The 16,310-nt window shown below is 41.4% G+C and overlaps 3 protein-coding genes across 6 annotated transcripts in view; 1 reads left to right on the top strand and 2 right to left on the bottom strand.

The window, feature by feature from the left end:
- The window catches only part of LOC111243290 (Ig-like and fibronectin type-III domain-containing protein 2), a 68,064-nt gene that overhangs the window by 259 nt on the left and 51,495 nt on the right, over positions 1–16,310 (bottom strand). The window contains exons 3-19 of one of the 4 annotated variants that reach the window (XM_022788642.2): positions 10,196–10,402; positions 9,292–9,303; positions 8,548–8,724; positions 8,108–8,395; positions 7,611–7,789; positions 6,999–7,342; positions 6,226–6,519; positions 5,525–6,062; positions 4,919–5,107; positions 4,308–4,462; positions 3,799–4,096; positions 3,461–3,643; positions 2,962–3,279; positions 2,308–2,748; positions 1,990–2,166; positions 1,373–1,684; positions 84–1,140 (exon numbers count right to left, since the gene is read on the bottom strand). In XM_022788642.2, coding sequence (XP_022644377.1) covers positions 970–1,140; positions 1,373–1,684; positions 1,990–2,166; positions 2,308–2,748; positions 2,962–3,279; positions 3,461–3,643; positions 3,799–4,096; positions 4,308–4,462; positions 4,919–5,107; positions 5,525–6,062; positions 6,226–6,519; positions 6,999–7,342; positions 7,611–7,789; positions 8,108–8,395; positions 8,548–8,724; positions 9,292–9,303; positions 10,196–10,402 — 4,283 coding nt within the window. In that variant the 3' untranslated portion in view covers positions 84–969. Of the gene's footprint in view, positions 1–83; positions 1,141–1,372; positions 1,685–1,989; positions 2,167–2,307; positions 2,749–2,961; positions 3,280–3,460; positions 3,644–3,798; positions 4,097–4,307; positions 4,463–4,918; positions 5,108–5,524; positions 6,063–6,225; positions 6,520–6,998; positions 7,343–7,610; positions 7,790–8,107; positions 8,396–8,547; positions 8,725–9,291; positions 9,304–10,195; positions 10,403–16,310 lie in introns of those variants that run through there. The other 3 variants (XM_022788898.2, XM_086977025.1, XM_022788813.2) reach the window with 3 other exon arrangements.
- GatC (glutamyl-tRNA(Gln) amidotransferase subunit C, mitochondrial) lies at positions 11,522–12,841 on the bottom strand. The gene is made up of 2 exons (XM_086977036.1): positions 12,294–12,841; positions 11,522–12,006 (listed from the first exon to the last, which is right to left on the bottom strand). The coding sequence occupies exons 1-2, from the start codon at positions 12,501–12,503 to the stop codon at positions 11,791–11,793; spliced, it is 426 nt and encodes a 141-aa protein (XP_086833162.1). The 5' UTR covers positions 12,504–12,841; the 3' UTR covers positions 11,522–11,790.
- On the top strand, positions 12,969–16,199 carry PolA2 (DNA polymerase alpha subunit B). Its single transcript, XM_022789031.2, has 4 exons — positions 12,969–13,128; positions 13,758–14,005; positions 14,215–14,417; positions 14,664–16,199. Exons 1-4 carry the CDS (start codon positions 13,099–13,101, stop codon positions 15,815–15,817), a joined length of 1,635 nt encoding a protein of 544 aa, XP_022644766.1. The 5' UTR covers positions 12,969–13,098; the 3' UTR covers positions 15,818–16,199.

Genomic DNA, 16,310 nt, shown 5'->3' with positions numbered 1-16,310 from the left:
TATATACTTACCTATAGTACTTGAAAACAAATGTTCATATCCATTCCCAAATAAACTAATGTTATCTATGAGAAAAATGTCGATTTTATCTTAACTTCGTCGGCACCTGGAGAGCAGATCACAGTGATGATAGAGGTTCGCTACCATATGTATAGCGTCTGTTGCTGTATTTTGCTGTAATAGGTTCGTTATCGTGCGTATTGTTTCCGAGCAGCTTCTCGGGCTTTATCAACTCACGATTTTCAGGGATACTCCATTTTTCTGACCCTAGTTGCAACAATGATACGACACCTCCTAAAGGTATCGTTTACAACTCTACAATACATGCCTTTTCTTTCTGTAAGATGCCGTCTTTCTTTATTCTTAAACAATTACTGATCACGTTAGATAAAATTAGCAACATGTCGTTTGCTCAACACGCACGTACATAAATTCTCAATCCGCTAAGTAGCATCCGGTTAAGCTAATACGTGCTAAAGAGCTAATATTGAACCTACTGCTGATATTTTTTATTTTTACCAACTACTGAAAAAGCTAGCTCGATTTTTACATTATTTTTTGAAAGAGCTGTCCTGGGCTTTAGTGACGCGGTTTTTTCAATCTCAGCCTCTTCGTTTGCAGTCATCCAAGCAGTTCTTTAACATTTCAAATATACCTACATTATACCACAGGCATTGTTCTGCCCTGGTCAGAGAGCTGCGAGAACGAGTACGTGTAAGTGTAGGATAGGAATTCGTTGAAAAAGTGCCCAAAGCGAGCATTGCGCGAATCGGACGATCTACGAGGCCGGTCACGCTGTTCTTATCGCAGCTTCTATTTGTCTACCCGTGCTGTGCCAGAACTTGCTACGAAAGGCTCCAAAGTCAGTTTATCTACATATATTATAATATTGTCGCCTCCGTGGCTGAGAAGAGCAGCACTCTTGGATTTTTCATTTTCGTTCTGCATTAGCCTGCTGCTGTAATGGTCTCAGTGCAGCCGAACATGTCGGAAGTCCTCATAATGGTTGTCAACAGCACGCGGTCCCGAAGTGTCGGTCAAATCAATCTCGGCCGGTGCATTCCTATCGCGCTCTCTGCCGCCCTGGTTTTCCTTGAGGCCTCCATTGGCATCCTTCGCATTCTGCAAGGCGAACACGCTCTGTGGGCGGTTGAGGCTGCTGATTATTTGTTGCTCTTGTAGTGCTTGGTCTTTCCGTCACCGTTGTGCATTTTTCCCGATTTGGTCTCTCTCTCTCTCTCTTTCCATGACCTTCTATTCATTCTCGCATTTGCCATCACCCTAAGTGACTCACAGCCACACACACACACACACACACACGCACCCACGCTCGCATACCCGCAAACTTCTTTACATTTCATGCACTACTCACATTGAAGTTGACGGAGTTGGTCGCTGGCGACAGCGAAATGCCATCCTTGAGATAAGTTGGATTTTCGAAGCTAACACCATGTGGGGCAGCGTTTGATGGCCCGCCACCGCTTGTGGCACGTTTGTGCCGTCGATAATACCACATGAATCCTGCCGCTGCGGCAGCCATAACGGCTAGCGCAACCAAAAGCGAAATGAAAATGCGGCTACCATCTGCTGCAGCGACGGACTGACGCTCACTGTATGCCGTAATATCATTACTGTGTACGACGAGCGCATCGGCCGGCTGACTCATGCCGTAATGGTTGCCCGCCTGAAGTGTCAACGGCAAGAGAAGTAAAAGTCAGATCTTTTTTTGGTTAAATCTGGTAAGATATCCTGTCTGTAAGATAGAACTGCATTAGGGCCAGAGATAAACAACGCTCAATGCATGACTGCATGGAAATCGAACTTTTTTTTCTAACTGGCATGTAGTATATAACTGGAGATTTTGTCATTTGCTACTGGTCGCAGTGTTTGGGCAACGATATACAACCTTAAACTCAATATATAAAATTGTAATACTTGTTTGTGTTTTATGTACATGATCACTATAGACCAAGCCGAATGTCTTGTTACCTTGACTAGAATCTCGTAGATCTTATCGTCATCAGCTGGGAAGCGGAATTCTCGCTTGTCAGTCTCATTTTTATTGGCATCCATCGAGCCGACATGCCTCCAGAATATTTTATACCACTGCACAACTTCGGGATGTTTTGTCGGCGGCTCCCACGTGACAACGATCTCACCGGGTAGCTGTAAGGTTGGCCCTCATGCTTAATTTCATTTTAAATAGTTCATCTTATCGTCTCATAAACGTGCCTCTAAATTCTCAGTCATTTTTCTGAATTTACATGCTCCGCGCACAGGTTGAGCCATAGTTATTAGGACACATACCCTAACACCTTTGACCTTGAGTGGAGGTCCGGGCAAAATTCCTTTGCCTTCCTCGAAGCAGCTAACAACTTCTCGTGCCGAGATAAGAGCGCAATGCGTGGGTACTTGCACGGGCCTGCCTGCACACCATCTCTGACAAGCCCAGGGCACCCCTCTACTCTTACAACAGACCCGATGGTCACTGCCATCGGCAGCACAAAACATGAGCTTATCAAGGTCCTGTATACACTCAGGTTTTTTCAAGGCGTACATAATGTCGACATCGTAAGCACAGGCAGGCATGCACGCTGCTGACACGCCTTGATGTGTACAGCACGACGAAGAGTTCTTGCGCACTGCATCCATGACTTTCAGCATTACGGTACGTGTCATCATACCGTATTGGTTTGTTGCACTGCAAAAGTATTTTCCAGAATCCGCCTTCGAAACGTGCTTCAAAATCTGTTTCGTGAATGATACAGAAAGGTGGTATTAGACAGATGGCTGGCCTTGCCAAGCTTTTTCGCTGTTTCACTTACAAAGAACTTTTGCAAAATATTTTCAGTAACCTCCATATCTAAGTATATAATGTACATAAATTCTTCTATATGGTTTGGTGAATTTTAGTCAGGCCGCTTTCGATTGTGTGACGGGCTTCAGAATATGAGTACTCACAAGGGATGACGTATATGTATGCGGCATCTCCGTATCAGGAATTGCCTGCAGTCCAACCGTGTCTGTTGTTCGGATAGAATTTCTGCTTTGACGATCCCGATCCCAGTGGAATTGCGGCTCCGGGAAGCCAGACACCTTACAGCTAAGTCTAGCCGTTGCGCCCTCTTCAGATTGGACCTCTTCAACGGGAATAGTAACTATTGGACTGGAAAGCACGTGCACGCTTAGGCTTGTGTACCCTCCAGAGCCATACCCATTATCGGCGTAGCATGACAATCTAGTTATATTGCGCGTTATATGCTGCAGTGTGACTGCCACCTGAAACCATCAACGTGAGTTTTCAAGGCAAGTTAGTACACATAAAAATTTGACATGCAGTCACTTACTATAAACTACTATACTACTATTACTATATGATAAATTGAGAGGTGACCTTTTTTTATATGATGATCGTAGACTACTACAACTACGACTAATGACTGGAATCTGCCGAACTAACCTGATGCTGTGGAAGCGCGACAAGGAGCTGTCCGTTGATATAGATTGATGTATTGGGCGTTGGCACACCATAACCGAGACACGCGACAGTGATGTTGCTGCCTTCACGAATTGGCCCAATGGGGGCTATAAGTGGCAAGTTGACATATGCCGGAATTGCGGCGTCCGTCCATGCTAGAACCACCTGTATATTCACCAACACCATTGAACACAATTGTTACTGACCAGAAGTCCCTAGATATATAACCTTTCCAGAATTCTTCGACTCGCTTCATTAATTAGAATTATTAATTATGCATTAATGCGCTTCTAGTATATTAAATTTGTGCTCCACCCTACCTCTGACATAGGACTGCTCCGATTGCCCTCTGGAGTGCGTGCCTGTACAGAGATCTTGTACTGTGTGTCGTACGTTAAGTTTGTCAAAAGCGTTTGGGTAAACATAGTCGTTACAGTATTTGGTAATTCGTCGACATCGGAAACATTGCCAGTGACATTCGTTGCTTGGAAGTAAACAGTATAAAGCACCTCCTGATTGGCTGGCACGTGGAGCGGAGGCTGCCATTTAACTGCGATTGAACGCACCGTTGAGTGAACCACTTCGACTCCGTATGGTGGACTCAATACGGAATCAATTCTAAATGGTTTGATATTTATTCCAAAAAAACGAACAAGCAAACAACACAATAATGTTGAAACATCAAATTTTGGTTTCTAACTCATGCTAATACGCTTTTTTAAGCCAACTATGACTTCAGTGTTTTGTAGCGCTGGGGGCCCCTCTAAGGCGTTATTATCGGATTCTAATACAGAAACATAGAGCACACAAGGACAAAGCACAGAAATACCTTTTATCGTTAACGCCACTGATTGGCGTAGTGACGAGAACGATGAGCGATGGCGTAGATTGTCCAAACTCGCTAGCGGCCACTGCGTAGAAACTGTACCTTGTGTTTTCCGTCAGGTTATTAATGATTGCCATCGGAGCCCGTACAGTTATATTCTGTAAAGAAATAGACAATAACAATTGGAGCTTTATAAGCCATCATGTAACCAATAAAATAAACCTAAACGTACCTGCGTAAAAGAATAAAACGCCCTTATTTTCCAACTTTTACGTCCATTATAATATTTATTTGGGTTTACTTTTCTAATCACAATGCTGTAATGTTTGTTATATAAGGGTTTGCATTGGGGATCCTTGACGATCAGAGTCCTACAAGTCGATGCGCCGAGGGCTTTGTCACAAATGCCACCTCCAAATAAGGTGAGTATCTTTTCCAAGTTGCGTTTTTCGCTACGGCTTTTCAAGGAGGCATTTCTTAAGGAATCTGCCCTATATTCATCTTTTAATTAGCTAAGCTGGGATGGTATGAAGCCTGAACAGGCGTACAAAAAAAATCATCACTAGTTTAAAGGAGAAAATCGTCTGCTGTCGACACTGTATAACCTAGCTTACCATGGTGTAATTAAGTGGCGTGGGTGGTACCATGTCAGCGGAAACTTCGGTCCAAAAAACTCTGTACTCGGTTACGTTTGTCGGTTCAGCTGGCTTGTCCCACTCAAGATGAACGGACGTGGGAGTAGTAAATGCCACATGGAAGTCTACCGGCATCGACGGAATTTGGCCTGTTCCTTCTTCCATGCACTATAGTCAAATGACAAAGACGATGAAAAAAGCAAGAGGTTATCGACTGGAGATTAGAACGACATGATTAGTATCACAGCCAAAGTTTGACCTGCGTATTTATCCAGAAAAATCAAATTCTTTAATTAGGTAACCAGAATGATTTGCATTTGCTTTTTCCATTAGCATTATGAAACCACCGTTGTCTAATACCACTCTGGTCATACCCCTCACAGTGATTAAAAAAGTGGACACCTGAGCACGGGTACCCGCCCAGTATGCATATTATATTCATTGCACTTGTTGCAGAGCCAAGTGAACAATTTGTTTTCTTTGGTCATTGCTAAAAAATTGCAGAAATAAGTTTTGAGTTCAGCGGTCTGTCATGGCAGTTTTAGTTCAATTTTAATTTTATCATGAAAGGAGGAACGCGCTTACTGTAAGAATGGCCCCCATTTCTCGAGTACAGAGACGGGGATTGAATGAGTCGTACTGATTGGCGGTAGTCTTTCCGGCGCACATCGATATGCAGGCTGGGTTAACCGAGTAGCGCTGACAACATGGGGTGTGGTCCCTGCCACCCGCACCGCACCTCATTAAAATATCGAGCTGGTGCATACATTTAGGTCCCAACATTTGTAAGTCATGCAGCTTCACCTTATAACTGCATAGTGGCAGACACTCAGGGTTAAGTTTGGCGTCGACACAGCATTGAGTTTCGTTATATCCGTCAAAGGTGATGTTTCTAGGTTCAGGCTCAATATCGTGTGTCCGGAAGATCAGTCGCTCGGATCCTTCTGACGAGCCGAACTTGTTTTCAGCCGCCACGAACACTTCGTAAGTGGACGATGGCTCCAGTCCATCAAGGAGATAAGGTGGATCAACGCCTGATATCTGGAAATAGGGATCATTGTCATCATCTCCATCAAGCTTTCGATAGTAAAACGAATATCGCGTCACGGTGTCCGCTTTCTCCCTGCAAATGAACGTAATACATAAGTTATCATACTGTTATCACAATGATTAAGCTTTGTCGCAGCATAAAAGCAAGACGCGCAATGATACGAACGTAATTACTATCATAGATCCATCCAGTAGAGCTGATAATTATTTTCTCCACTCTCAAAATTCGCACATACCTTGGAGGTTTCCATGAAATGACAGCCCACTTCTCGCTGACGCCATTCACTGACAATGCAACAGGATTTCCTGGTAAAACACCGTAATGCTCAAGAACACAGCTTCCGTAGAAAGGCATATATTCGAGACACTTGAAATGGTTGTAATCGATTTTGGTCACCTTGCCCGTGCAGAAGTAGAGGCAATCGTTAGGTATACCCCGACGACGGCAACAGTCCGAGTGATCGATGTCGTTGGCCATACACGAGAATGTCACATTTGCCCATGGGGCGCAAATCATGATATCTGTCAAGCTGTTTTGGCAAAAAATATTTTAATGTAAAGCTTTGCAACCAAAAAATCGTTAATATATATAAAAGATGATATGTTTGCTGTGGTATATGCGAGCAAAAGCCTTGATCTGATATCAATCTGATGATGCACGCTTGGTGCACATCGATTGAACACCACAGAAGTTCTATCTTAATTTTCGCACCACCAGACAAGAACTAAGAACGAGGTGTGAGCTTACAGATACGCACATCATCGTACACCGGAATAGCTCTAACTCGTTAATTTAACTGTCAAATTGGCAAATTCTCAGATTCCAATATATTTTTACATCATTAGGTACATGACACCCCATGACAGTGTATACACCTGTAGATTCGATTTTCGTTTAAGTAACAGACATATAAATATTTTAGAGGGATTGCCTGTATGCGATTGGTGTTGTTGTCATAGCGGAGAAAATTCTACCTGTTCTTTCCGTATCTGTAAGATTGTTACTTACGTCGCCTCGTGAGCATGGCTCGGATCACACATTGTTCGAAGGCATCTTTCCTGTTTAACTTCTTTTTCGACGCAGCAAGCGCGTATATCAGGGATAGTTTCTTTCGCCGAAGCAGCCTTCTTATCGCCATCATTTTTCTTCCGGAATTCGCTAAGGGTTAGAACTCGGATTGGAGGAGTCGGTAACGATTGGCCTTCAGAGTTCTGGGCAAAAATCGAGATCTGGTACATCGTTGAAGGCTTGAGACCGTCCATAGTGAACGACGTCTGATTGGAGGGAAGTTTGATGGAGTGACCGAGGCTAACGCCAGATGTCTCCTCATCTGAACCTTTTTTGTCATCGGGCTAAACCAAAAAAAAAATCAATCAGTGTGCTTAGCATAAGTGATCTGAAACTTACCTTAGAAAAATGCTGCCAAAATCAAGAATACAGCACGTGAATTTGCCGTACCATAAACGTTATCATCAGTCGGTTCAACAAACTTGACGTTTCTTGTCGGCTTTTTAACTAATACTATTGTAATAAATAAAAAAAAACAGGTACGTCTTGTTAGCATTAAGGAATAGCAAATAATTTGTACTAAATAGGCGGTGAGTACACATTTTATAATACCTTTGTCTCAGTCGAGACGGGCATCATTTTGAGGTTCGGATCGAACGAGGTAAGTTCAGTGATATTAATAACATAGTTTTGGACAGCAGTAGGTTGATGAGGAGCGAGCCAGTCGATCCTCAATTGCGTTGGCGAGATAGGTTGAACCTCGACATTTTTCGGTTGACCCGGTAAAAGCTCTGCAAAATAATAGATTTCGGAACTCACACAAGGGCTAGAAAAATATCTTTAACTGTTTAAAGTATGATGACGGAAACTTTATTCTACGTAAAGTTTACTTTGAAGTATACATAGCACACCTCCCTGTATTGAATTGGTCACTCACGCGTATCACATACACTCGTGTTCTTAACGACCATAAAACAATTTTCTTATCATTTCGACTGTATAGGCTACGTTGATGCAACAGTTTTCTATCGGCGGCACAAGATTGATACAATTCGTCAGTGCATATTCGTCAATGAGTCGAATTCGAATGAACCCACACGAGTACGTACCGATTCCACTGGAAATACAAGCGAGTGTCTGCATCGTGTAGTCCATACATTTGTAGTGCTCGGTAATTGTCTGGAGAGAATAATCACCCACACAAACGCTGCGACACGTTTTAGGGATACCCTGCTCCTCACAGCACGGCATATGGTTGCGGCCATCTGTTAGGCACTCGGTGAGTGTCGAAATATGTTCTAGGCACGAACGGGGACTGTTGTGTGCGCCGGTCACAATGCCGTGAAGCGTGCAGTAGCCGAAGCATTCTTGCGGAATACCCTGCCGCGCGCAGCAGGCTGAACGCGAGGTAGTCAGTCTGGTTAGTTCGTTACTCCTTGCTTTCGCTCAGAGAATTTGCATTAGGCAACTCAAATAGATCAATGATATGTCAGAGAAAATACTCGTTTTAGCGTCGTCACGGTTAGTCGTGCAAAGCTACATTGCATACCTGTATAATTATGAGCTAGATTAAGTGACACCGTTTCGTCACGAACCGGTACATCCTCTTGAATGACGGTAAGTAGCCTCGTGAGCTTCTGGTTGGGCTGTGTATTCAACTCGCAACTGTAACGGCCCGAGTCACTGACTCGCGTTGGAAAAACCCGAAGGACCCAGCTATTATGCCCTATATTTAAAATCCAACAATACAGCAGAAACATGCGCCGAAAAAAATTAATTATTGTACAGAAACTATAATAGAATGAGTATATTTTGCAGCCGAGCAAATCACATCAAAACGCATAGCCATGCCCACAGTTTGTATAACTGTTAACGCTTTAAAACCGATTTGTCTTCTTTGTTTCTAGCTAAAAATTCGAATCTCTGCGCAGTACTTAGAGCTTTATTCTGAAGTTATCTTAGACAGGAAAAAATGCGGTCTGCAAGTTACAAGTACTATTAATATAACACGTTGTTACGTAAAATTACATTAAGGTAGGGTAGTTATCTTGTCGCGTTGCATTATATTTTACACAATTATTTCGCTTATGATTAGCTTCACTTACTATATTCAAAATGCAACACATGCAGCCGCGTGTCAGCACTGCTAATATCATTTTGATCAGTTCTAGCTTACAGCATCCTTAAGCACAGAGATGTAGCCGTATTATTACTATAAATGGAAAGTTTTATTGATATTAAAGACTTACTGTAATGAAAAGTTAAAAAAAGCGTAAACTGAAGAGATACTTACCGGTTTCGTTATCTGCAGCATTACGTGCCGCGATCGATCGCATGCAAAGAGCAACATTTAGAGAAGAGATCGTCAGTCTCAATAAAATTCGGGTGAGCTTTTGCTTTCCCTTTGTTATTGTCAAATAACCACCGAACTGAACGTTTCTTGTGTATAATGTTGCAGTTAACATGCAGAATTATCTGAGACTATATATATATATATAGTATATATATATATATACATATGTAAAGATCGCATAATTTCTGTGTAACACTCAGTTATCTCATGAACAAGGTCATCTGCTATACATTCACCCGCACCATCCACAAGGCTATTCAATATCCGAAGCATTTGTTTTAGCTTTTAAAAAATTCATCTTAATTTTATCCTCTTTTCGTCAAGTTTTCCAGAAAACTACATGTCGTCCTTGCATATACATTGTTGAATCATGCGAACACACGCTGTCATATATTTTGCGGAGTGTTTTAATTGAAATTACTAGCATTTCTTTCGAGCATTTTTACGCAGGTAGATTGACGAGATACTAAGCTAAGCGCCCATTTTCGGTTCAAAAAAGCACAACAAACCGATTTAATAAGACAGATTTAATAAACAAAAGTAGACTAGCGAATAAAGTGCAAAATATCGTTGTTTTTCCATATAGTTCATATGGTGACCAATGAAGTTACCAAAAAATGCTCACTTCTGAAGGTCGACCATTATACCAGACATTTTATGATTGGATTAATGTTTAATAAGGGTCCGATTAACTACACGCAAATACACGATGGAGACGTAAATGTGTAAGGTCAAGTTCAAACAAGTTTTCTACGTTCTAGCACGATCTGTATTACAACTACCAGGTCAATTAAGGAGCACATGTTGTTATTTTATTTTATGAAATTGTAAAATAACCACTGACTTTTATTGTGGAGAACGGAAAATCGCGAGTCTCCGTTGACGCGATTTGTTCCTACGGTAAGCACCACGCCAGTGTCACCTTCAGCAAGTTTCCTCCAGAAAACTGTGTAATTTTGCTGGTCCGTGACAACACAGTCAATGAGAGCTTCTTCGTTAGACGTTGCCAAAACCGGCTCAAGAGGTGTATTTTGCAAGCTAGGTACCGCCGCTGCAAAAAAAACAGGAAAAAAGAACACCGACTTCAGCACTCGCACATAATAACAGCGAAGTAGTCAATCAAAGACCCTAGGTTCATGCTTCGAGAATAAATATAATCGTAGTGCGAAAACAATTGGAGTCAACTTTGCTTTTATTACAGATACCAGTTTTCCTAAGGTATTATTACAAAACGATATCCACTTATTTGCAAGTAGGCCAACAAACTGTCAGGTAATTTGGTGCGTAGGACTCCGACCGTGGGTCTCTACTATTTGCAATGAGAGGACATACATTTGATGTATCATGTTTTTACAAAGGCCGAGGACACCACATCTAGCGCACAGAGAATGCCAGTGTTGATTGACTTCTGCAAGCTATATAGTGTAAATAAAAAGTCGAAAGTCAGTATTTACCGTACGTTTGAATACCAACATCGCCTTACTAACATTGGTTTTTTTTATCGCTACAGGGTGGCCAAATCCATGATTGATCAATCGATCGTTTAATAAAAACAAAGTTGTAAATACTTCGGGATTTATTACGCGGTGTCTTCTCCAAATGCACAGCTAAATAGCGTTACTGTTTGTTTAGAGCAATTTGACGCAGGTTAGCAATATCCTCTTAAGTTAGCGTACCTCATCGGCATTTTTGCTGCGCACCAGTTTGTACACAACGATTCCCCAGATAATACAAACTATTAAATATGGCATTGGTTATCGCGTACTTATCAACAGTCGCAGCGCGACATACACCCCTGCTGACCTTTAATAAGCTCATGTCTGATGTTAATAAATAGTGTATTTTAAACACATTTTATTAGTCAACAAATCATATGGTTTCAATTCGGATTTATTTCTTTACCGTTTTTACGTAAGGTCACAATTAGTTCTATTTGAAGTACTAGTTTCTCGAACAGAAGGAAGAGTAGTAGACGAAATTGAGTAACCATTTACATAATGTAGTATTTAAATTTTAAGTCGGCTGTATTCGTGTTAAAAATGACTACACATATTCGATCTTAAGTGGTTTTTAGTAAACTCTTCTTAGTAAAAGTTCGTAGTAAAAGGAATTTCCACGCATATGCGAGTAGTTAATTAAAAGAAACCGTGTATCAAAGGACACGAGTTACTACTTGAAATACACCAACTTTATTCAAAATGTACATGCTTTATGTGATGCGTGTCCACATTGTATATACCGACTATCTGTTTTGTCTGTACAACCTATCTACACATTACGTAGTAGGAAAGATCTATTGCTCGACACAGCTAGAGGCACACATCTATATCCAACCAGCGACTCATCCATTAAGCATCCATTGCATAAAAGCATGTTTTACAAGTTCTCACATATTGAGCTACAGTTGCGTTGCTCAAATATGCTGTTTTTAAAGCTGTACTATTTTTCAGTTTCGAAATTGTTTATATTTTCGTTTTCTTCCGCAAAAATGTTCGCAAGCGGTGCCACAATATACCCTTCCTCCATTACTGTAACATTATTGAGGACTAAATTTGGATCGCATTCTTCTGGCACGTCTTCCCTAAGCTCCACGCTACGATCCTCCAGGATAGTATACATCGGCTCTATCCCAGTAGTGTCCACATCGAAAATTGCCTGTGGTAAGACACGCAAGGAAAAATTTAAAGCGTTAACTTACATGCCGTTCTTGATAATATTATGTAGGATCTATTTTTGTTTCGTTAGTGTACGGTAACATATGAATACGTAAATGGAGCCATTTTGTATTTGGAAAAATATTTTCCGTCCATATCATAATATGATAAAATTAATTGTACCGAAACGATTTCAATAAATCTTGTTGAACTGGGGAACGATCAACATATCAAGTTAAACATATAACAAGATGCATAATAACTACAAAGTTTAAATTTAAAGCGTACCTGAGCAAAAGTAGCCGCCTCCTCGACCTTTTTCACAGCTTCAACTTCACCGAAACGAACAAGTGACAGTTTCTCCAAAATGTGAGCTGTCTCAACAGGAATGGTAACTCGTTCGCGGGGCTGTAGCGCTCGATATACCGGAGCCTTCGGAATACAATCCCGGGCTCTGCTCGACATCGCACGACATAAAACACTACGAAATCCAGCCATTACTTCTGTTATTGTTGTTATAGTCAACTTTTTTCTGCCTTTGTATACGAGTTACACAATTATTGATCATCACAGTTGTACGGAAGTTGTTAGTTTGCCGAATTGATAGGTTTACCCACACCCGAATCGCTTTTGATGCGAATGTTTTGCTGGGCGCCGTTGCTCTTGCACCGTCGTTGGTTTTGTCGACTGTTGTAGTTGGATCCACGTTAAAATTGTTGGATGGAGCATAAACTCAACTTCAAACATATATAAAGATCCGTATGCTTGTAGAGAGTGGAGAACAATATGCACGTTTTTTCCAGTAACGCAACTTGCCAACTGGGACTGCGAGTTTTCTGAAAAAAAGTAAAGGTATCTAAAGCCAATACCGGTAGCGATGACCTGAAGCCCGGCTCGTCCTTGACGTTACCGTCAGGAGAGGGCAAAAAGCGCGCGCAGGCGACTTGAATTGGGCGATGTTGGATTCACTTTGGCGCCAAGACACCTCTGCCTCTTATTTTATGAAAGTTTTTCTTTGGTGAGGTGCGGCTGAGTGCGTTGTGGTTACTATAGTTTTTTTTTGGTGTGAAGTTCGTCATAAAGTACCGTAATAATGGTAACTGACTGGGAGACAATTCAAGAGGTATAGAACTGCGATTAATTCATTAGATTTTTTGTCTGTTAAATCTAAGATAATTATGGATTATAGCAGTTTCATTGAAAGACCACACAAAATTATTCCCTTGGATCTGTTATCCTTTCAATTAATGTTTCCTTGTAAACTGTATGTCTTTCTTTAGAAGTGGACCGATCTTATTTTTTCTCAGTAAAATAGGTATTTTGGGCATATAGAAAAATACTCGAATCACTATTTATTATCATATTTCTCGAGTCATTATTTATTTATTACTAATATCAAAATTGCGCTCTCTGTTTTATATGAGTATCACACGGAGGAATTCGAACCAACGTTTCTGAATTTTGTAGCCGCTTTCTGTACCTCTTAGATGAATTACTATGTTTTGCCATTTTCGAACGAAATGCGTACAGTTAAATCTAGATATCGGACGCTAAAACTAAAACATTAGTAACAGCGTGTATCCAAAGAGATTCTAAAGATCTGCACAGAAGCCACCATTGTTTGTTTTTGATCTGCAGATTCAAAAAAAAATTATCTTCATTTTTCTGTACCTCAGTGTCGGTGTTTTCGCATTTTCAAACCACATACGGTCAAAGGTAACCACCGGTACAAACGTGCACAAAAATTTTCAGGCATTTTCACTGTTCGGCACAACATTTGCGGATGACGTTATCCCAAGTCGAATGATAAAATTCTGTGAAAAATATGGTATGGAAGCGTCAGATTTGTGTGATGAGTGGATTGCTTGGAGTAAAGGAAAGAGCACCGTGGTGCAATATGAGGCACTCGATAAGATGATCCAGGAATTGGAGAAACGTAAGCAAGCTGCCGCAACTCCTGTGCCTGCACAGAGGACACCCAAATTACAGGCTCAAAAAAGGTGACAGCCAGGCTTCTCAAGTATTGACTGACTCAAAGGTGGAGTCCCCTTTTTTTACGATTATTTGATTACCTTATTTGTACTGCAAGCGGAATGAAATACATGTTATCAATCGGCTTATTCATAGCGTGAACTCTGTTTGATAATAAAGCACAAGCCAACTCGTATTGATTGCAGTTTTGTTCTTTATATTGAATTGTGCTTTCTAGGGTATTGCAGCAGTCTCCGGCAATTGGGACACCCAAAAGGAAATTGGATCGTTCATCGAACGTTACCGCTCTGTCAGCGTCGTTCACAGACGGTAGCGACTCAAGCCCGGCTCGTGTCTATAAATCAGGAAAAAGAACTGGACAAGTAGTAGTATCTTATGTCGGAAAAGCATATAAAGAAATCAAACCAGCCGAAAAAATAGGTGCGCTGTTAATATTTCCCGCTTACTTGGCGCAAGTAAGCAGATCAATTTTGCCATTTAGAATGAACTAAGTCATGTGATTTCACGGCAACAGTTTTGAACCTTTCCATGTATGACCTTGCAATTTAATCGTTTCTAATCATCTTGACATTAAAGATGTTTTATTTCAAAGTAAAGTGCTTCCTTAATATTTACGTTATGATGAAGCTGACGCATGGCTAATTCAAACTGTTTTATTCGGTTTAGAGGTGATATCGCTTATCGATATGCCTATGAGCGGGCGTCTCCAGAATAAAAACCGCAATGCACTCAACATCGCCGTGCTCGAAAGGCTTGGAAAGGCGAAGGACTCATTCCAGCTTGAAGCCGATGCGCAATTGAAAGATATTAGTGGAGGATTTGTTAAACCGGGAGATTTGGTGTACGGAATGTTGCGCCCACCGAAAAAACTCAACTTGCCATTCTATTTATACGGAGACTATGAAACCTCACGGTCATCAAGTATTCCCGTATTGCCGAAGTTTCCCGCGTTCCCAGGTCAGGTTATCGTAGCTAGGGTGGGAAACTCGGCTAATGAGGCAAAATTTCTCGAAGCTCCAGTTAATCCTCAACTACCACCCTTACCAGCAAAATTACAACGCAAGGGACGTGTTCAGCTTGTTGTGGCTGCTGGACCATACACAACAATCGACACGTTGTCATATGAACCATATCACGATTTTGTTGACAAGCTGGCAGAGGACGAACCAGATATCGCCATCCTGTTTGGCCCTTTCGTAGACCGAAACCACAAAAAACTCTCTGTCAACCTTGACATGACTTTCGAGGCCTACTTCGGCCAGATAGTAATTCACCTTTCAAAGAAGCTGACTGGCAAACGAACCCGCATTTATGTTGTAGCTAACTATCGCGAAAACCATACAACCGGACGGGCTTTCCCTACCGAAAAGTATTCTCTTAATTTACCAAACGTCATTGCACTTCACGACCCGGCAATTCTTGACGTAAACGGCATCCAAATAGCGCTCTCGTCGACAGATGTTTTTCGAGCGCTTACAGACACAATGGTGAATGTCGAGGAGAATTGCGGTATCAATCGGCTAGCGGCGCGTATGCTTCTTGAGCAGCGAAGCTTCTACCCAGTTTTTCCGCCTCATGGCGATCTCACAGTTAGGATGCCATTGGCCAATCTTATTACGCTAGAGACGCGTCCACATCTTTTTGTGGCACCGGGAACAGTTGCACCCTTTGTCGTTGCCGAGAAAGGCTGTCTTTTTGTCAATCCGGGAGGCCTCGTAAAAGGAATGGACGCTGGCAGCTATGCCTTGATCGATATTGCCGCTTCGGATGGTGCCGATAATATTGTTGATACGACGAAAGTTACTGTGACAAAAATTTAGCACTGCTTTTATTTTCTATTGGTTGTACTTTTTTTTTTTATTTGAAATATGTCGCAGGAAAAATCAATGACATCAGACAGATCACAGGTATTACGGTAGTTAGCTTTTCGAGTGTTGCCATTGTAACTAGCGTCTCAAGCGTTTTTCTCTGAAACGGGAAATACACACCTAAAATATGTATACATATTATGAATACTTAGTGATAAAGCCTTCGATTGTTTGAAGATCACTAGCGAAAGCGCTATTACTAGAATGTCATTGACACTAGTATATGTACTGCATAATGACTTCGCGCAAAATGAACCAATCCATGAATACCTGTACAATAGACGAATAAACGATATTCGAACGAATTTTGATCAATATGATAGAATCGTGTATAGCTGTAACTGTGTCATTCCTTACTGCTTTACCTTACACTTATGTTCATTGTTAGGTAAATAATATCACGCACGCTCCGATTATAGTGCCGTCTGTTTTAGACGTTTATCCT

The sequence above is a fragment of the Varroa destructor genome, unplaced genomic scaffold (genome assembly GCF_002443255.2).
Source record: "Varroa destructor unplaced genomic scaffold, Vdes_3.0 BEIS01000001.1, whole genome shotgun sequence".
NCBI classification, from domain to species: domain Eukaryota; kingdom Metazoa; phylum Arthropoda; class Arachnida; order Mesostigmata; family Varroidae; genus Varroa; species Varroa destructor.
Note: the sequence above shows the minus strand (reverse complement) of the source record. Positions and strands in the feature narration are given on the sequence as shown.

What these genes read in the sequence shown, in the direction of transcription:
- GatC (XM_086977036.1), bottom strand. Translation starts at nt 12,503, where the DNA reads ATGGCTGGATTTCGTAGTGTTTTATGTCGTGCGATGTCGAGCAGAGCC. An exon ending in AGGCGGCTACTTTTGCTCAG is followed by an intron (nt 12,007 to 12,293) that starts GTACGCTTTAAA and finishes GTCTTACCACAG; the next exon opens with GCAATTTTCGATGTGGACAC.
- PolA2 (XM_022789031.2), top strand. Translation starts at nt 13,099, where the DNA reads ATGGTAACTGACTGGGAGACAATTCAAGAG. An exon ending in ACTGGGAGACAATTCAAGAG is followed by an intron (nt 13,129 to 13,757) that starts GTATAGAACTGC and finishes AAAAATTTTCAG; the next exon opens with GCATTTTCACTGTTCGGCAC. An exon ending in CAAACCAGCCGAAAAAATAG is followed by an intron (nt 14,418 to 14,663) that starts GTGCGCTGTTAA and finishes TATTCGGTTTAG; the next exon opens with AGGTGATATCGCTTATCGAT.